At 41.4% G+C, this 21,255-nt stretch overlaps 1 protein-coding gene across 6 annotated transcripts in view; it reads left to right on the top strand.

The window, feature by feature from the left end:
• The window catches only part of LOC127656224 (probable E3 ubiquitin-protein ligase HERC1), a 78,366-nt gene extending 57,452 nt beyond the window's left edge, over window positions 1-20,914 (top strand). For all 6 annotated transcript variants that reach the window (XM_052144474.1, XM_052144467.1, XM_052144450.1 and 3 more), the window contains exons 56-78: window positions 93-304; window positions 394-508; window positions 641-787; window positions 966-1,067; window positions 1,180-1,353; window positions 6,405-6,722; window positions 6,856-6,921; window positions 7,004-7,129; window positions 7,229-7,367; window positions 7,467-7,648; window positions 8,035-8,190; window positions 8,795-8,917; window positions 9,840-9,942; window positions 10,077-10,246; window positions 10,392-10,530; window positions 10,657-10,826; window positions 10,944-11,113; window positions 11,227-11,392; window positions 11,539-11,615; window positions 17,060-17,312; window positions 19,576-19,728; window positions 19,880-20,185; window positions 20,274-20,914. In XM_052144474.1, coding sequence (XP_052000434.1) covers window positions 93-304; window positions 394-508; window positions 641-787; window positions 966-1,067; window positions 1,180-1,353; window positions 6,405-6,722; window positions 6,856-6,921; window positions 7,004-7,129; window positions 7,229-7,367; window positions 7,467-7,648; window positions 8,035-8,190; window positions 8,795-8,917; window positions 9,840-9,942; window positions 10,077-10,246; window positions 10,392-10,530; window positions 10,657-10,826; window positions 10,944-11,113; window positions 11,227-11,392; window positions 11,539-11,615; window positions 17,060-17,312; window positions 19,576-19,728; window positions 19,880-20,185; window positions 20,274-20,459 — 3,753 coding nt within the window. In that variant the 3' untranslated portion in view covers window positions 20,460-20,914. The remainder of the gene's footprint in view (window positions 1-92; window positions 305-393; window positions 509-640; window positions 788-965; window positions 1,068-1,179; window positions 1,354-6,404; window positions 6,723-6,855; window positions 6,922-7,003; window positions 7,130-7,228; window positions 7,368-7,466; window positions 7,649-8,034; window positions 8,191-8,794; window positions 8,918-9,839; window positions 9,943-10,076; window positions 10,247-10,391; window positions 10,531-10,656; window positions 10,827-10,943; window positions 11,114-11,226; window positions 11,393-11,538; window positions 11,616-17,059; window positions 17,313-19,575; window positions 19,729-19,879; window positions 20,186-20,273) is intronic.
• The last annotated feature ends 341 nt before the right edge of the window (window positions 20,915-21,255 follow it).

Below are 21,255 nucleotides of genomic sequence, written 5' to 3'. Positions count from 1 at the left end.
CACATTAAGGCACATAATCCATGTGAAAAACTACTTTAGCATGCTTTCATTGATCCACTGAATGTCAATTCTTTGCTTTGTTTTTTCTGTAGGAAAGCATCACTTCATTGCGCTGGGCTCCAGATGGGCAAGTGTTGATGAGCTGTGCCAAAGAGGAGATTGTGCGTCTATGGACAGGATCGGGGACGGATTTGGGACAAAGTTGGACATGTCTGCAGAGTATCACCCACCCTGCTGTTGTCAATGCTGTTGCCTGGTGCAACCTGTCTGGTGAAGGACCCAAACCTCTCAAAATGTTTGCCACGTATGTTCAAACATAGTGCACGCAATTACACATGGGGAAATACAGTGATACAATTAGGCTTTTTTTGTCTAAATATTTTTGACTTGCAGATGTTGTCAGAATGGTCTGGTATCTGTGTGGACTGTACCACAGGACCCTTCATCATACTCCCAGTCCAGCACTGCCTGCCCTGATGCATGCTGGGAATCCAAGTCCAAACTTATGGTAAAACACCAATGTCTCAACATTTAAATACCTCTGAATTCTTAATTATCCCAGGTTATCTGTGCTCCTTAGCCATTTTAAGACTATTGGGGCTAATATGTTTGTTATGAGTCTTCCCTGGTCTCTCTCCAGCTGGACCCACAGCGGTGTGAAGGAGCAAAGTGTGTGCTCCAGCTGCGGGGTCATATGACTCCTGTTCGGACAGTAGCTTTCAGTCCAGATGGGTTGGCTCTGGTGTCTGGGGGGGTTGGTGGACTTTTGAACATCTGGTCATTACGGGTCAGTGTCCGTCACAGACACACACACACACACACACACACACACACACACACACACACACACACACACACACACACACAAACTTTATAAACATACAGGCTCACAATCCAGCCAACTGTGAAGAATCAACTGTGTTTTCATGACAATAAATGAATTTTGTTTTTGTTTATGCATGTAGGATGGTTCAGTGCTACAAACAGTAGTTGCTGGATCAGGAGCTATTCACAACACTGTTTGGATTCCTGACATAGGTGTGGCTGTCTGCTCCAACCGCTCAAAGGTAAAATAATCCTGAATGTTTAAATTTTAGTTGATTTGCCATTCATTTTGATGAGGAATTTTTGTAAATATCTAGGAGATGTTGCTTGCTGAAGTCTGAATTTTTTCTGTAGGATGTACTGGTTGTTAATTGCTCAGCAGAGTTCATGGCAACCAGTCATGTGCTTGCAACCTGCCGCACAGCGCTGAAGAAACAGGGTGTTATGGGACTGAATATGGCTCCATGCATGAGGGCTTTCCTGGAGAGACTTCCCATCATGCTTCAGGAGCAGTACGCATATGAGAAGGTACACGTGTACTCACACAACTCTTAAGGCTGGATACACTATTTCACTTTTAAAATCTAAAAGATTAGATAAATACTAGGTATTTGTAACAGGTTCGTTCGGGCATGTAAAGAGGAAAAGGGTGCAGGGTGAACATTCCAACATTCCAACTTCTTTTAACAGAAAAGATTGCTTTTCAGCTATAAGCACCCACTCAAATATTTGCTTTTCAGCACACATGCACAGCTTCAAATTTGTCACTCTCTGTCCCCTCTGGTGGTCTGGATTGCCCTTTAAATCCCTCTGTTCTCACTACAAAACAGTGATTTCCCAGAGGTGTCAATCCTTACCATTCTCACTCTCCACAGATGTCGCTCGGTCACACCTGTCTCCATTTACCCCATCACCCGACTCAGGCCAGGGAGCCATTTGGCCTGTCACTTACTCCCCACTTCCTGAAGAGTAAATCTGCAACAGCCATCTGTGACCCCGGCCTGTGGACCATCTCGAACTTAAACGGCTGGAGAGCTAGATACCAACAGGTGATCCACGCGTTGGCATCCTTCATGCGATGGATCCAATGGAGCGGGCCCTGGTCCAATCAGAGAGCAAAAGCACGTCCCAACATATATTATCAGAGGGTGAGGGCCACCCACTTGATGGCCAAACACTCCTTATAGATTGTGCTGTCTCTCTCATCGAGATCTTGCGACTAATGTATAGCACAGGGCGTTCCTCCCCCTCCACCATCTGGGACAGTACCAATGTCCAATGCATCTGTCTGCAAGATAAAAGGGAGAGAGAAGTCAGGAGAGTGCAATAATGGCCCACAGCAAAGTGCAGCTTTAACTTACTACTAACACTGCTCTGTCCACTGAACCGGATCCGGTGCCCCCCTTTTAGGAACATCAGTCAGCAGGCTGGTGACGGTCGAATAATTGGGCACAAACCTACGATAATAGCCAGCCAGCCCCAGGAACTGTCTCACCTCCTTTTTGGTCTCGGGCAGGCTGCAATCGCTGCTGGTGTCATGCCTATCTATGACCCAAGTGAAAGCCCAGATACCGTAGTTCCACCCATCCAATTGCAAACTTCGTAGGGTTTGCCGTAAGTCCTGCCCATCTCAACGACTTCAGGACAGCCCTCATATGCGGCAGGTGTCGTTACCAATTATGACTGTAAATAATGATGTCATCCAGAGGTAGCAGCGTGCGGATTCTGTCCACGAGCCGCTGAAACGTAGCCAGGGCCCTGAACAAACCAAAAGGAAGGGTGACATTGGTGTAAGAAATTGGTGGAAAATTCAGTTTTTTCATGGGATATGGGAGTTAAGGGGATCTACCAATATCCCTTTGTCAAATCCAGTGTAGAATAAAAGCGAGCCAAACCTAACTGATCAAGCAGTTCATCACTCCGAGGCATCGGGTATGCATCAAACTTGGACACCACATTGACTTTTCTATAATCCACACAGAACCGGACCAAGCGTTCCTCTTCAGATCCAACACTACTGGTCTGGCCCAGTCACTCTGGGATTCTTCTATTACCCCCATATCCAGCATGGGCTTTAATTCTTCCCGAAACACTTTTTTGTGTTCGGGTAATCGGTAGGGACGACCGCGTACCACTACCCCTGGGGTTGTTTTGATATGGTGCTCTATGACGTTCATATGACTGGAAAGAGGCAAGAACAATTAGTAGAATCCTCCTTGCATCCTGGCAACCTCTGTGTCTTATGATGGTGAGAGGTGGTCTCCGCAAGTGACTCGATCGGTGACTTTATGTTCACCTCCGGTCAGAGCTTCTCCCTTTCCGGAACCACCATCGCCAAAGACACGGAGACTGCCTCTCTCCATGGTTATAGTAGATTGAGGTGGTAAATCTGACGTGCTCCACCTCTATCCGTGCGTTTAACCTCATAATCGATCAAGAACATTTAGAATTTAGTTTGTGCTGTTTGAAGGTACCTCCTCTCAATTTTCACGTAGAACGCCGAGCACGGCGCATGGTTTATGCCTGTATAATAATCCAAATAGGGAGAACCCCGTGGAGGGTTTCAGAATCCCACCTCAGTAGATTATTCGGAAGAGTACCTCCGCAACACTACGTGCTGGGATGTTGCACAGAGGCACTGCTTCCAGATATGACGTTGCGTAGTCCACCAGAACGCAAAACTATGCCCACGTGCTGTCCGTTCTAATGGCCCGACGAGGTCCATACCAATTCGTTCGAAGGCACAATGGCGCACTTGGGGTGGCCGGCGGATTCACCAGCTGACATTCACGGCATGCCACACACCATCTATGAATATCCCGGTGAATGCCCGGCCAATAGAAACAGGTTGTTCAGTGTCAGTTCTTGGCCTAAATGGGCCGCCATCAGATTATGATGAACAGTCTGGAATAGCATTTCTCAACGGCTCTTTGGGATTAATAATTGAGTTGTATCTTCCTTTGTCTAAGCACCCTGTGTCACTCAATACAATGATCCTTGATAACTGAAAAATACAGATATGTGAGTGCAAGGTTTGGCTGGAGCCATTGACCATCAATCACTTTCAGCTGATCAAAGGCTCCCTAAGGGTCTCATCTTGGATCTGCTCCAGAAGGTAATCCCCTGCAGGTAATCCTCTAAGGGCTGGGGAAACTGAGACTTCCCCCTCCCATACATCATCTTGACGTGGATCTGAAGTAGCCGGCCCCGGCTCCGCCTTCCCAGCCAGTGAATCGCAAACCACACACCGAGACACTTTGTTATAGGACACATCCACAAATATTCCCCTCAATCATGTTGTAAATTCCCCTCAATCATGTTGCAATTTGTACCCAAAATTAGTGGATTTGTGAGGCAGGGACTGACCGCAGCTTCAACACTATGCTTTTGTCCCTGAAAGTGAATGATGACCACCTCTAACAGGTAATCGTGAATATCCCCATGCACACACCTTATCTTCACCTGCCAACTTGTATCCAAAGCCTTAGATTGAACCAAGTGGATGGAGGTTTGATTACAACCTGAATCCACCAAGTCTTGATATGTACCCCCCTTTATACATGCAGGTATCCAGTACGCTCCTGCTCGATCAGGGGCAGCCTGTGGTGTGTGGGGGACCCGGACCAGTTGTCCACCTCGATCGAGGGGCATCGGGCCTGGAAATGCCCAGACTTCACACACGCGGCTGTGGATTCACCAGCCTGTGGTGGAGAGGGTTAGGGAAAGCCAGCGGGTTAAATGGCCCACGGGACTGAGGAATGGGTTTTGGTAAAGGAGTTCCCCATTTCTCGCCGCCCCCAGGTAACGCTGCTAAATGGTCCTCAGACAACTGGATCGTCTCCTCCAGCAATGCCGGACACTGGCACTGGACCCACTTTGCCATCACCTTTGGCAGCCGGGAGTCTAACTTCTCCAACGCCATGATGTTGATAACGTAGTCTGTGTCACCCTCCTCCTCAGCCAGCAACCACCACTGGCAGGCATCGCAGAGCTGTTGTGTGAAAACAAACGTTGCAGGATGGCTTTTTTTAAATCAGAATTATCCAGGAGGTTGGCAACCGTGAGTTTTTTGCCGTGAGTTGGGCTTCCCCCGACAGCAGCGGTAGCAGTTGGACCACCCACTGTGAGTGTAGCCACGTCAGGGCTCTGGCCGTGTGCTCAGAAAGCTCCAGGAAGGTCCTGTGGTGCCATCTTAGCGAGCATCACATGGGGTCCTGCTGCTGCTGGGGTTGTGGCTAATGCCCCCTCCTGGGGCAGCAAGCTCCACAACACCCACCGGTCATCCGCTTGGGCCTGGAGGAGTGCATAAAAACTCTTCTCCTGCTCCTTCCGCAGCTCCATGAGGGCCTGGTGTTGAGCATGGAAGATGCTGGTGTGGGACTTAAAGACTTCTTCCAGTGGCGAGGATGTCATGGTAGAGCATCCCTCCTCTTTCCGAGTTTAGGCACCAGTGTAGCAGGTTCGTTCAGTCATGTAAAGAGGAAAAGGGACCCGGGTGAACATGTCATCTTCAAACTTTTATTAATAGAAAAGATTGCTTTTCAGCTATAAGCACCATCTCAAATATTTGCTTTTTAGCAAACACGCGCAGTTCAAGCTCGACTTTCCCTCTCCCCTCCAGTGGTCTGGATTGCAGTGAGAGCGGAAAGGGATTTAAAAGTGCAAACACAAAGCAGCTGTTATAGGTGATTTCCCACAGGTGCCAGTCTCTCTGCCTCTCCTACGAGCATTTCACTCACATTCATTGTTTTTTTGTGGAGAAAAAACATGGAGGACACCAGTTTCATTCTTTTACATTTCTTGGTGAACTCTTATTTTGACATTGACATAAAGCATTTTCTTCCCCACCATGTTGAAAGTCTTTTCCTAACTCGGAATCTTTGTTATCAGGAACGCACCCTGAGCATGTTTGATTACTCCATCTGACGGAACTCTCAGCTGTGATCGGCAGTAATGCTTAAACTGTTAGTTTACCTATTTCTCAGTTGTTGTGTAGTAGTAATCTGAGTGATTATGGAGTGAGAGACCATTCCAGATGACATCAAAGAAACTCACACTGACTGACAACACAGTTCGTCAACATCAGCTCAACTCGTTCATAACACACACAAGACACACAAGCGTTTTATTGCCACCTGCTGGCTCATATCTTTAATTTCACTGGGATGAATGAAAATTCACACATCTATTACACATTTGGAATGCCACAGACACAAGCGGAGTGATACAAACAATAAAGCGTCCCAGTGCTGATCTTCCGAGCTATCAGCGCTCTTGGAACGCCTCTCGTCTAATTAGATTCAAGGGCTGGAACTAACTGTATAATACACAGTATTCTGTGTATTCTGTCAGCTCCAACTGGCTCAGAATCTGAAGAGTGGAGCACAAAGTCGGCCTGATTAGAATGCGTTGATATAATCGGTGGTTAAGTCGTGTAGTGTAATCCAACCTTTATTAATGCTATGATATCAGTTTAGTAAATAGTGCTCATGATAATATAAAAGCAGCATGTTGAGCGAGTTTGCTTATTGAGGTCATTTCCAATCTCTCTTAAAACATTTATTTTGTGTGTGTTTCAGCCTCATGTGGTTTGCGGAGAGCAGCTCGTCCACAGTCCATACATGCAGTGTCTGGCATCTCTGGCAGTGGGTCTACAGCTGGATGCTCTGCTCTGTCACCCTCCTGTCCCACCTCACCTGGCCCACTGCCCACCTGAGCCTGGCTCCTCCTCTTCCCCCTCCAATGGCTCCTGGGCCAGCAGTGAGTGGGCTTGGCTGCACTGCTTCTCCACCACCGTCAAAACAGCTGAGGCTCTCGCACGAGGACACACCTTCCCAGAGTCTTTCATAGTCCCGGACCTAGAGCCTGTGGCCAAGGACAAACTGGCACTACTTATGGTGAGAGAGAACCATTTAGATTTATTAGGGACAAACTGCGTTTTTAATGTTGGTCACTTTATTTTTAAACATTTCAGTGTATATCTGATGCTTATGTCACAGAGTGTCCTCTTTATTTTTGTGGTAAACACAGGATAACAGCAAGTGGATGTCTGGGATGGATGAACAAATCATGTCGTGGGCCACGTCCAGACCAGAGGTGAGAGAAATGAATTAACACTAGAAAAAACATACAAATACATGTTCACTATTCAAAATACAATTGTCTTTGTGTCTTAAAGGACTGGCACCTAGGAGGGAAGTGTGATGTATTTTTATGGGGTGCTGGCAGGCACGGGCAGCTTTCAGAGGCCGGACGCAACATTCTGGTGCCAACTCTTGCTTCCTCATTTTCTCAGGCCCAACAAGTATACATCTACAAAAACACACATACCAATACTCTGACTATTATTCCACGCTTTTGCATTTCATGTGGTTTATTTTTTGTATTTTTTTTTTATTGTCAGGTTGTTTGTGGGCAGAACTGCACCTTTGTGATCCAGGCGAATGGAACGGTGTCTGCATGTGGAGAGGGCAGTTACGGCCGCCTTGGACAAGGAAATTCAGACGATCTGCATGTCCTCACTGTCATATCAGCTCTGCAAGGCAAGCAACACTTAAACTATAAATTACTTAAAAATTAAAAAAGATTTTCATTATACACTGCTTTATTTACAGCAGTGTAAACCAAATGTTTTTTTTTAGGATTTGTAGTGACCCAACTGGTAACATCATGTGGGTCTGATGGCCATTCGATGGCACTGACTGAAAGTGGAGAGGTGTTCAGCTGGGGAGATGGAGATTATGGAAAACTGGGCCACGGCAATAGTGACAGGCAACGCAGACCACGGCAGATAGAGGCGCTGCAGGGGGAGGAGGTGGTGCAGGTCAGAAACACACCATTAACATACTGCATTTCATATTATTGTTATTCTTCCACTTCTTATTTACTCACACTTACATGTGCACACCCAAAAATGGGTTACGGGTCTGTGAGTATGGCTGTGGACAAATCGATTTAACCATATATCACCATCTTTTGTTGAAAGTGTGTCTGATCAAACTCAATTGATTTGTCACATATGACTAATACTACTAATACAATAGTTAGTCAAGTGTTTGTTCCGTGTGTTTTGATGAAAATACATACAGCTGGTGGTAATTTCAATAATTTTCACTTGATTGTCCAATTTATAATCTGGGACCTTGTAGTTGTAGTTTTATCATTTAAGCGTCGAAATGAGTTTGTCTTAAAGTGTATTATTGTGTGCAGATGTCGTGTGGCTTTAAGCACTCGGCGGTGGTCACTGCAGATGGAAAGCTCTTCTCCTTTGGCAATGGAGACTATGGAAGACTTGGGCTTGGAAACACCTCTAACAAAAAGCTGCCAGAGAGAGTCATTGCTCTTGAGGGTCACCTGGTCGGCCAGGTACATCTGAATACGGTCACACTTCACAAATATATATACAGAACTGTGCAAAAGTCTTTTTCAACTTGTGAAAAATGTTGCATAGTGAGGATGTCTTCAAAAATAATGCCATAAATAGTTTTAATTTATCAGTTAACGTCATACAGATTCCAGTAAACATAAAAAGCGAAATTGGTGTTACCACCTTTGCCTTCAAAACAGCAACAATTCTCCTAGGTACACATGGACACAGTTTTAGGCAGATAAGATGTTCCAAACTTCTTGGAGAATTCACCACATTTCTTTTATTTAGTCTCAATTGCTTCTGTCTCTTCATGTAATCCCAGAATGACTGATGTTCAATGGGGAGCTTTGTGGGGGACATGCCATCAGTTGCAGGGCTCCCTGTTCTTCTATTCTAATCTTTTCTGTTTGCAAAAGTAATGTTTGGGAATCTAACATTTATATTTCATACTGACATAATAAAGCTGAAGATATAAATAACCATCTTAAGACAAATGCTTTTGTGAAACATCGTATGTGCATCTTAAGATTTTTGCATAGTACTGTACATGTATCCAATGTTTATTTTCAGTTAAACATGTCTATGCATGTATGTTTGTAGGTTGCATGTGGGCTGAATCACACTCTGGCAGTATCTTCTGATGGAATGACAGTTTGGGCATTTGGAGATGGAGACTATGGCAAACTGGGACTGGGAAACTCTACAGCCAAATCATCTCCACAGGTACAACAACCAACACACCTCTGTGAGGACACACTCATACACAAGATTCATAATGTTTGAAGACCACATTTAATAGATTCATAAGCACAGTTTTCTTTTCTGATGTTTTTCCTATTAAAATAGGATATTGGTGGGACATAACTTGTCCCTTAAATAACCATTAGCCTTTAGTTCATGTTACATTCATGAACATGATTTATTACTTGCTATTGCTAGTCATAGGCAGGTGCATAGGCAGGAGAGGGACATTCTCATGAGTGCAGTATGAGTCATCAGTAATTTTGTTTTGTTGTCCAGGAAGAGAAAGACTGTTAATTTTAACATGTACAGTACTGTGCAAAAGCCTTAGACACATAATATATTTTTAAAACTAATTTGTCTTAAGATGGTTATTTTATATATTCTGCTTGAGTGTTAATTGGTAAAATACATTTTAGATTCTCAAACATTCCTTTTACAAATTGAAAAGAATAGAAGTAGAACATGGAGCCCTGTAACTGATGGCATGACCCCACAGAGCCCCCCACTGAACATTGTGTCAGTCTGAGAATACATGAAGAGACTGATGCAAATGAGACAGCCTAAATAGATAGAAGAACTGTGGCAAATAGGAACATCCTATCTGCCAACAACTTGCTGCAATATCAAATATGTATTTAGTTTTATTGTTTACTGTTTTCTGCACTTTGTATGAACTGAATTGACAAATAAAAATTATTCAGGACATAATTTTTTTTTAAATATCCTCATTTTACACATTTCTTCCTTGCTGCCTAAAATGTTTGCACAGTGCTGTATATCTGCTACAAGTTTATTGTGTCAATGTTTAGGAGAACACCTGCATACACACAAGCCACTAAAGTCCAATTTTAAATTGATCTGGAATTTAGTACATCTATCACACACTCTTTCTGTTTTACAGAAAGTGGATGTTCTTTGTGGAATTGGAATAAAGAAGGTGGCGTGTGGGACCCAGTTCTCCATTGCTTTAACCAAAGATGGAAATGTCTTCACGTTTGGCCAGGGTAAACCATGCACACAAATGGACACATTTACACTTTAGAAACAATTTGCTTATAGAATGTGAAAACTAGTCCAATATTTCTTAAAATTGTTAGAAAAATAAATAATTTTGCTGATTTCTGCAATGATGGGATAGATCGTTTGATTGGTCTGCCGGAGGGCCGAGCACGAAATCATAACCAGCCTCAGCAGGTCCCTGCTCTGATGGGCATGTTCATAGATGATGTGGTTGTTGGGGCAGAGCATACGCTTGCAGTCTCTTCATCTGGAGATGTTTACGCCTGGGGGAGCAACTCGGAGGGTCAGGTCTGTGTGGAATTTTAGCTTATGTTCAAGTTAGTTTTGTAGACAACAAGCCAAATATGTTTCCCGTCTTTCATGGTTTTTTATAGATTATATAAGCATTACCATTTGTATTAAACAATTTGTGTGTTTGTGTTTGTGTTTGTAGCTTGGCTTGGGCCACACCAACCATGTCAGAGAGCCAACCCTTATTAGCACTTTACAAGGCAAAAACATCCAGCAGATCTCTGCAGGTCGCTGCCACAGTGCAGCATGGACTGCACCGCCTGTACCGCCACGTGCTCCAGGTCCAAACAACTACACACATGCCTGCTTATGCTCATTTTTACGACCCTGGCCTCACTGATCACACAAGCTGTAAGCCTGATTCCAGTCATTAGTGTCATTGAGACTGGATGTGTTTATGTCCTCAGGTTCGTCAGTGCCTCTGCAGCTGGGCTTGCCCATGTGTGTGCCTCCTCAGTACAGTGGCCTGAGAGAGATCAGTATGGAGGCACTGAGAGCCAGACTACGCCTGCTCTACCACTTCTCTGACCTCATGTACTCTTCATGGAGACTGCTCAACCTCAGCCCCAACAACCAGGTATACACAAACATTTTAGGTTTGCATCAGTTTAGCTGATGTCTGTTTTACACATATCCTACAGTTCCATGAAAAAAAAAAATGTATAGTACAATTATGATGTATCTTCTGTTTCAGAGCTGCACTTCGCGGTATAATGCTGGAACGTGGGGTATAGTCCAAGGTCAGCTGAGGCCCCTGCTGGCCCCTAGAGTTTACACACTGCCCATGGTGCGCTCCATCGGTAAAACTATGGTGCAAGGGAAGAACTACGGCCCACAGATCACAGTCAAAAGAATCTCCACACGGTCAGTCATTAAATAGAACCAGAATGTTATTTTTTTTATAACATTACAGGTAGCATATACTATAAGAACACCTTCAGTGTTGGTAATCCTTGATTTACCTCCTTTTCATCTAGAGGGAGAAAGTGTAAGCCCATCTTTGTGCAGATCGCCAGGCAGGTTGTAAAATTGAATGCATCTGACTTGAGGCTGCCATCGCGAGCCTGGAAAGTCAAGCTTGTCGGAGAGGGAGCAGACGATGCAGGAGGGGTGTTTGATGACACAATCACAGAGATGTGCCAGGTAGGATAATCCTAACAGCGATGCATTTAATCCGTTCTCAGTGCAAAATTACATGCTAGTCATGGAACTCATGGAGAATGAGGAGGGTATTTGAGAGAAATGTTCTTGAACTGAAGTGTCTGATTGAGACATGTCACTGTCTGTAGGAGCTGGAGACAGGAGTGGTGGATCTTCTTATCCCTTCTCCCAATGCTGCTGCAGAGGTGGGCTACAACAGAGACAGGTGAGAGCTTGATGAAGCTTGTCTGCTCTTTTTATTGCTATATATTGGTGTTTATATACAACAGGGTTCACACTGTCATGGAAAACCTGGAAATATAAGTTTTTTTTAATTGTCAATTGTAATTGACAACATTAGCTGGAAGACAATTTCTTTCCTATTTAAGCAAAAGGGACATTATATAATAGATATTCCAGGCTCATGAGTGCGCAATGCGCTACGACCGCACGCAACAACTTTTCCAATTTTCGTGTGAGCACTAATTCTAAGCACAATTTTCGTGCCAGTGCAAAGCACAAATGGGCATGGATGGGAGTGTTTGCACTATTGTGAGTGTAGGTGCGCAAACTGGGTGTATTGTATTGTGTGTATTGTATTAGCGAAAAGTCAAAATTCCTGCATTTGCAGTTTGGAGATTTCACCAGCACAGGAAAGTACAGAACATCAAATAATGTCCTTGACAATCACTGTTGAAATGTTTGTTGAATCAAAAAATTTACATTTACATTTATGCATTTGGCAGATGCTTTTATCCAAAGCGACTTACAGAGCCCTTATTACAGGGACAATCCCCCTGGAGCAACTTGGAGTTAAGTGCCTTGATTAAGGACACAATGGTGGTGGCTGTGGGGCTCGAATCAGCATCCTTCTGATTACCAGATTACCAGTAATGTGCTTAGACCACTACACTACTTTGGGCTTATGTGTTAAGGTATTGCGCTGCACTTAGCGCTTGCACGCTTAAAATAGGGCCCCCCATATGAATCGATATCGAAATCTGAATCGAATCAATAGCTTGTGAATCGGGATCAAATCCAATCAGGAAATATGTATCAATACTCAGCCCTAGTGCAGAGTAAAACTTGCTCGCAAGCCATAGTGATGTCTGATTTGTCAGTTAATCGTTATTTTTATTTAAAGCTGTACTACGTAACTTTGTGCTCTCTAGCGACATCTGTGGTTAAAAGTAAAAATTACAAGCAATTTGTGGAAGAACACGTTATGTCAGTTGTGTTTCGGCACTGCTCTTCTAGCAGATGAATCTCATAATTTGATTTTACCAGCAGTACATTGGGAGATATTCAGACCCGGAGTCATGACGTGCTATTTTCATGTTGATATCATGTTATACAATTAAACTTTTGAAAACTAAAGTATTACTTGCTTTGATGAAGATACAAACACTCTTATTTACATATGTCGAATACATTTATTTTACATAATTCTTTTCTGACACTACACAAAGTGCTTTTACATAGAGAACATGGGTCTCAATCAACATCTTTTACCAGTATATTTTAATATGATAACTCAATTGTTTTCTATACTGTATTGTACTACACTTATCAATTTAAGAGATGAAACTTGTGTATGACTTAGATGAGTTCAATGGAGGACTTAATATTTAGAATTTAGACAAGTAGGAGGAACAGTTAAAAAATCAGATTAGGAGGAGCGGTGATCACGCATTGGAGTGTAGGGGTTTAAAAGTGCAGACAAGTATCGAGGTGGCCAAACCATGTAAAGCCTTGTAGGTAAGCATGAGAATTAGTCTACACGAAACTTGACAGGGAGCCAGTGCAAGGACTCCAAGATAGAAGTGATGTGATCACTTGTCCTGGTCCTAGTCAAGATTCTAGCAGCAGAGTTTTGCACATACTGCAACTTATTAAAGGTAGATTTAGAGACCCCAACAAGTAAAGCATTGCAATAATCAATACAAGAAAATACAAAAGTATTGATCAGTTTTTCAGCCACCGAGAAAGATAAGATGGGGTGCAGTCTTTCAATGTCTCTGACATGGAAGAATGATGTTTTAACAGTTTTCTTGACATGAGGATCAAATGTTAAATTTGCATCGAATATCACCCCCAAATTTTTCAATTTTGTTTGAAACTCCAGAGCAGGGCATCCATATTTAAGTCTAAAGAACCAGCTTTATGAAGCTGGTGGGGTGAACAATGAGCATAACCTCAGTATTGTCACTGTTGAGACAAAGAACATTTAGAGACATACATTTTTTTAATCTCGGTAATACATTGTGTAAAAAAGGCGACTGCCACACAATCACCAGGTTTTGAATGGTTGTAAATCTGGGGTTCATCTGCTTAAAAATTATAATTAAGACCAAGAGATCTTTAGAGCTGACCAAGGGGAAACTTGTTAATGCTAAAAAAGTAAGGGGCCCAAAATCAATCCCTGAGGAACACCACATTTAACCCAACAAACTTTGGATCTACATCCACCCAAGGAAACGATGATCTGAGAGATAAGATTTGAACCAGTTTAATGCAGTATCAGTAACATAAAAGACTTTTTCAAGATGAGTGAGTAAAAGAGAATGATCTACAGTGTCAAAAGTGGCACTGAGATCAAGAAGGATTAGAATTGAAAGATAGTCAGAGTCCGAAGCTATTAACAAGTCATTTGTGCCCTTAACTAGTGCCATTTCAGTGCTGTGGAGTTTTCGCAAGCCAGATTAAAGGGGCACAAAAAGATTGTTTACATTGAGATGAGTATAATTGAGAAGCCACAATTAATTCTAGAATTTTTGCAAGGAAGGGAAGATTAGAAATGGGACGAAAGTTGTTAAGATTGTCCAAGTCCAAGTCTTTTTAGGTACAGGGGTTACAGCAGCTGTTTTAAATGCTGCAGGCAGAACACCAGTGCACAGGGAGTCATTTATTATACTCAAGACAACAGGACACAAAGATGTGAAACAACATGATTTAAACAAACAAGTTGGAATACAATCAACTATGGAAGTGGCTGCTTTCAGTTGTGATACCTCATTACCAAGAGAAACCAGGTCAAGTGAGGAGAAATTTGAGAAAGCGGTACCAGATAAATAAGAAATACTAAGAGGAGAAGCAGATGAGACCGTAGAATTATTAATGAATTTACGTCAAGAAATCTATTATAAAGGTGAGTTGAAGTAGGCACAATTAGAGGAACTGTTACATGTGAGCAATTTGTTAATGGTATGAAAGAGTTGTCTGTGATTTCTTTGATTATTGACAATTATCTGAGAAAAATAACGTGAACTGGCAGATACAATTTTGCCTTATTTAACATAGACATTTTGTCCTCGAGGGTCAGATGAAGGAAAAACAACTTAAAGAAGAGTCAGTAAAGTCAGTGAAATCGGAGAGATCAATGGATTTCCATTTGAGATCATTTACAGAGCGAGAAGAGGAACTGTTAAAGTGTGGGAGTTCCATAATAAAAATATAGCCAAATGGTCAGACAGCCCTAAATCAGTGGTGAAAAATTGAGAGACAAATGATCCATTTGTAATCACAAGGTCTAATGTGTGACCTTTATTATGTGTAGCACAGTACACAAGCTGGTTCATATCAAAACACTCCAGTAAGGACAAAAAGTCCTTTTATGTCAACTTGGAGTCTGTTCATTAAACAAAAGTCCATCAGACTGTTTGTGCCCAGATTCAGATAAGCACACAAGGTCAAGTTTTTCTTCTGTGATAATATCCAATGAAATCACAGCCTTGTTGGTCACAAAGTGTGCATTAAAAAGCACAGATTTCACCAGAAGCGAGGTCACCGAGGATAACGGAGAAAACTCAGCATGTTTAAATGCAGACAGGTTGTTAAAATCAACACCAGTTCACAGCAGTCTATGAGCTTCATGCTGAAATTTAGGAACAAGGATGGCATCAGATGATGAGTGTATAGAACTGCGCCTTGAAGAGCGATGTGTATATAGCGCTTAGGTCGCAGTATTCCAACATTTCAGCAAAGTTCATAGGCGTCATTCGCCAAATAATAGTCCCTATTTAGGTTCAGCAATTTTCAAACGGTGTACATTTAAAGCCATGGAGAGGGAATCCATGCCAACAGCAACCATGGGGTAGTGTAAGTCCTAGGCATGGCGACAGGAGGTTTGATTCCCGCAGATAACACTCAAAGATATAAAAAATAGTCCAAAGGATAAAACGTGATTCCACATTGCAATATAGTAAGTAACAAGAGGGGACATCAAAGATCCAAAATCCCACAACCACTCAAAATAAATCGATAAACATTTAAAAAACAACGAAAAATGGAAGAGAGGAGCGGCAGCCAAACGCGCCAGCGTTCCCTTTCAACCAGAAGTGGCAGATGTGTTCATAACATAATAAAACAAGTATTCAATAATGATGGGGTTAAATTCTACTTTACTAAACAATAAAGTTTTAATAAAGTTTATGTAACAGAAATGATATGCTTAAATATGCAGTATAACAGTAACAAGAAGTCTGTGTCAGAAACTGCATTTGTGCTGCAAAAGAGGGACTGAAGCGGTTGTCAAAATGAACCAGCTGCTCAAATAGCCTTTTCAACATCACATTATCTTTTTTTTTTTTTTATGTTACTAACATTCAAACAATCACTAAATAAAACTTTAAAGCCGTTACAGTTGGACCACACTGTATTGATGCAGCAATACGGCCATGTTTTCTGACATAAAACAAAGAATATATAACTAGTCAATCCATCCTAGCTTTCTCCCATTCCATCTGTCTCTAATTCTAACCACTTCCGGTGCTGGGAAAAGGGGAAGGACATGTTTTTTTTAGAACCTTCTATGCTTCTGTTACAAACTCAAAATCCCATGTTGCATTGTCTGTAAACAAAATGGCAGCGCTAATAACCAGCAAGCGCATTCACGATTGCTTCTTATCTATCATAATCAATCAATATAAACATCTAAAAACCACATTAAATGCTTGATATTATATAACCTGACCTTCAGTGCACCCACTGTGATATAATCTGTCCTCCAGTGCATTTGCTGTGAAATGTTAGGTAAGATTTGTTTTATTACAGTGCACATTAAAGAACTCACGCTGGGGGGAAAAAGTTAACACGTGAGTAATGTTCAATACATACAAGCATGACAACCAATATTAGCTTCAACAACCCAACCAGAAAACATATTCAAGCATTATAGCAGGTTAACAACATTGGGAAACAGATAAACATCCATCCAGGCTGCTGCGATGCTGTCCTGAACTGTGTGACTGACGGATTGAACTGAAAGTGTGTTTACGGACATGCAAGGATGAATGACATAATCCAGCAATTTTGCACCAAATCCAACCCGACTGCTCAAACTAAAAATAATTTTTGTACGCTTACGTATGTGAATCGGGGTAAGGGAAGGACATTGTTTTGAAAACAGACTGTTTATGTACTCAATTAATAATATCAGTTTGTTAATTTTTAACCAAAAAAAATCATACATAAATATGTGTTTCAAATTGTTCTCAAATCACAATTCATCACCAAACAGTTTTGAATCAAAAAAAGTTTTTTAAATAGGTATCCAGTAAACACAAGCATTTAGAAAGCATGGAAACTTTGAATAAGTATATTTTATTCCACACAAACCAATGTCTTCAAACAATTGGATATGATCTGTATGATCTGTATGTGGGTCCTCAGGTTCTTACTGAACCCCTCAGCCTGTCTGGAAGAGCACTTGCTGCAGTTTAAGTTTTTGGGTATTCTGATGGGAGTGGCCATCCGCACTAAGAAGCCTCTAGATTTGCACCTGGCTTCAGTGGTGTGGAAGCAGCTGTGCTGTATTCCTCTAATCCTTGAGGACCTGGAGGAAGTGGACCTGCTCTATGTGCAGACCCTCAACAGCATCCTGCACCTGGAGGACAGTGGCATCACTGAGCAGAACTTCCATGAGGTGCAGAAAGACACCCACAAAATACTCACAATACACTGTGTTGAACAAAAGTTAATCAAAGTATCTAAATGGATGTTTTACTCTAATAGGACACCATAATTAACTAGATAGGTTTGTCAAGATATACTTAGATTTTGGCTTGACAAAGGCTTGTCTGAATTTTTTAACTAGTTTTAAGGTTGATGATTATACAGACATTACAGTAAGACAAACAGCCAGCTAGCTAGATAGATAGTCAGTCTGTCACAGATAGTCAGATAAACAGATAGACAGAAATAGGCTGTCTCGTTTGGAAGGCTGCGTCCTCCAGAGTTCGCATTTGTCAGCCGCATACATGGTAAATGGTAAATGGTCTGCACTTATATAGCGCTTTTTTCTAACCTCAGAGGTTACCAAAGCGCTTTACACTGTGTCCCAATCACCCATTCACACACACACATTCATACACCAATGGCAGCAGCATACATAATCGAGGCTGTCTCGTTTCAGAAAAAGCGAGTAGGACACTTCGAATGTGACCTTCTTTCTCGGGAATTCGGAGGATGCATGAGGTTTATCCTTCATGGGCACTCACAACCCACAATTCTGTGCTTCATTAGAAATGTATAAAAAAGGATGATGCCAGTTTGCCTGTAAATATGATCTTCAAACGCAAGGAATGTTAAATGTCAAGTTGAAGTACCTCAGTAGATGGGTGCAGAGTATATAATATGTATAATTATATTAATATATCATTAAAATAAGTATTAGACTAAAAGTGCTCCTGTAAAATCTATTTTCTTTTCTCTTTACATCATTATAACTCTCCTAAAATGTACCTCATACATTCCCTTTCAGAGGGACTTTGTTCCCTTCCCACTCAAAGCGCTGGCGCTTGTTAAAGAGTGCCATGTTGTCATAGCAACCATGTTACTTTGTTTCAGTTTGTACTACGAAGACTTCTTTAAAAGTATACTTCAGCCTTCAAAGGATGTGTCCCACCTAGCACACAGCCTTCGAAACGAGACACAGCTATACTGTATGTATGTGTGTGTGTGTATATATATATAGAGAGAGAGAGAGAGAGAGAGAGAGAGATTAAAGGAATAATCTGGATTCAATATAAATTCAGATCAATCGACAGCATTTGTGGCATAATATTTATTACTTCAAAAATTAATTTTTCTTGCCCCTCCTCCCCCTTTTCTTAAAAAAGAAAATTCTAAAATCTGGGTTACAGTGAGACACTTCCAATGGCAGTGAATGGGGCCAATCCATAAATGTTAAAATACTCACTGTTTCAAAAGTATAACCACAAGATGTAAAACAATATGTGTGTTAACACCATTTTAGTCTGATAAAATCACTTACAAACCTTTTCTGTGTAAAGTCATAGACAATTTTTCAACATTGTTGCCATGATGATGTAATGTCAACAAAACCTAAAACAATTGTAAAAAATTATGATTTAAACCACTTTACAGCTCAAATAATACCCGAGTTTTAACAGAAGAATGAATGCAAGTGCTTTTATAAAATTATAAGCTTCACATTTCCACCTTTTAAACCCTCCAAAAATTGGCCCCATTCACATCCATTGTAAGTGTCCACTGTGTAACTTTGTTTTTTTAGAAAAGGACAGACAAGTCTAAATAAGTTTTTGTGGTAATCAATATAGTCACAAATGCTGTCGATTTGAGTTTAACGTTAACTTTTGTGGGTTTGTTTACATTCAAATTTTTGACAGTTAGTGTTTGAAATATCAAGCTTTATGTTTGCACATTAAAACATTTTGTCATTGTTAGTATATGTGTGTTTTATTTATTTTTGTTATTGTCTTTTTGTTTGAAAACCGCAAGTCCACTCAGTTAGAAAGGATGTAGCACACTATTCCAGAACAGTCTGAAGGTCTCTGCCAAGTTTTGGTGGATGAAACTTGAAAGCTCTAGGTGGTGTTAGTGTTAGAGGTTTTGGTTTAGGAATTTTGAAAAAAAAAAAAAAAAAGCCTAAACAAAGTTTGTAGAGTAACAGTATGTTGGCTTCGTCAAGCCAATATAATTTCACAGTCAGATTGATTGATTACAATTTTGGATTTCTATTCTAGAGAATAGACTTAATCAGCATTTTTTTTTTTTTTTTTTTTTCAATCAAATAAATTTAGTCTACTATCTAGTGTCCCCGAGATGCAGTGGACATAGGCAGTTTAAAGTGTTTATGGAAATTTTTCCCAATTGGTCGGTTTGTTTTACTATGTTCATTGGACAAAGACATTCTTTTTTAATAGATGATTCCTCTGGATTCATTTGTCGGTCAAAGTGCTGATGGAAAAATGGTTCCCATCATCCCAGGAGGAAACAGCATACCGCTGACCTTTTCCAATAGGAGGGAGTATGTAGAGCGTGCCATTGAGTATCGCCTCCATGAAATGGATCGGCAGGTTTGTTTGAGCCAGTAGTTTCACAATTTGTTTCTTGTGTGAGTGTATCCTCACCCCCACTTTTCCCACACCTACTATTGTAACTACTTGTCATCTGATCCATTTGTGACACATTTCTTCCATTATGATGTCCTCCGAATGTGCATGTTAGGTGGCGGCAGTGCGAGAGGGCATGTCCTGGATCGTATCTGTTCCGTTGCTCTCCTTATTAACAGCTCGACAGCTGGAGCAGATGGTGTGCGGGCTGCCGGAGATCAGCGTGGAGGTTTTAAAGAAAGTGGTTCGTTACAGGGAGGTGGACGAGCAGCAGCAGCTGGTGCAGTGGTTCTGGCAAACGCTAGAGGAGTTCTCCAATGAGGAGAGAGTGCTCTTCATGCGCTTCGTCTCTGGACGCTCTCGTCTGCCGGCCAACACTGCAGACATTTCTCAACGGTTCCAGATCATGAAGGTGGACCGGGTAAGCAAGCGTGTGTGTGGGTATTTGTAAATATGGACATGTATTCTTGTGTTTATGTACTAATGTGTCACCTGCTTGTCTCTCACAGCCATATGACAGTCTTCCCACCTCTCAGACGTGCTTCTTCCAGCTCCGCCTCCCACCTTACTCTAATCAATTGGTAATGGCAGAGCGGCTGCGTTATGCTATTTATAACTGCCGTTCTATTGATATGGACAACTATATGCTGTCTCGCAATGTGGACAATGCAGAGGGGTCAGATACAGATTACTGACCCTTCCCTCCCACATGCACATGTAAACACACAAAGTGTATGCGCTGTGTTGGACTGTTTATGATTCATTACAGGCTTTTATGATTAATATACATCTTAATCCAGTTTTTATTTTCACTTTTTGTTTGATAGCAGTTAAGATAAACTTGGGTGTGCTACACGATCTGCACACACACACGTGCTTGATGTATATTCCTTCTGTATTCTCTGAAGCTCAGTCTTTCTCCACTATTCATCTTTGGCTCTGCATTTTTTTTCAGGATATTCTGCATGAAAGATTGTTTAATTAAAAAAAAAAAACATTATAGAATAATGATAAAAAAAACTATTTTGTACATTGTGTATAATGCTTCACTGAGAAATTGTTTTACATGAGTATCTGTATTTATTTTAATTTTTTCAACTGCAGACACCAGGTTTCTTATGGCAGACATGCAATAAATGATTCACTCAAACTTCCTGCTAAATAATATATAACAAATATAAAGTTCTGGGGTGGGGGTCAATGAGTGACTGAGTCACCTTTAGATGTTTTTACATTTACATGCTGATTTTAGCTTGTGTATATTTATATATTTTAGATATTACAAATTTTTGTTAAGCACCCAAGTTGAACCTATTTTTGGAAAATAAGCCTTGTGGGAAAGGGTTAATTCTTCATGATTTAATGCACACAAGGAATGATTTTCTTGCTGCTTCACAAACAGTTCCTGTGGAGAAAGGAAAATAAACCATAAGTTCCTCCTCTATATACAGAACAGGAATGCATGTGTTCATGCAAGAAAGACTATGAGGA

This window comes from Xyrauchen texanus, chromosome 2 (assembly GCF_025860055.1).
Source record: "Xyrauchen texanus isolate HMW12.3.18 chromosome 2, RBS_HiC_50CHRs, whole genome shotgun sequence".
NCBI lineage: Eukaryota > Metazoa > Chordata > Actinopteri > Cypriniformes > Catostomidae > Xyrauchen > Xyrauchen texanus.
This window is presented reverse-complemented; position numbering and strand designations above follow the sequence as displayed.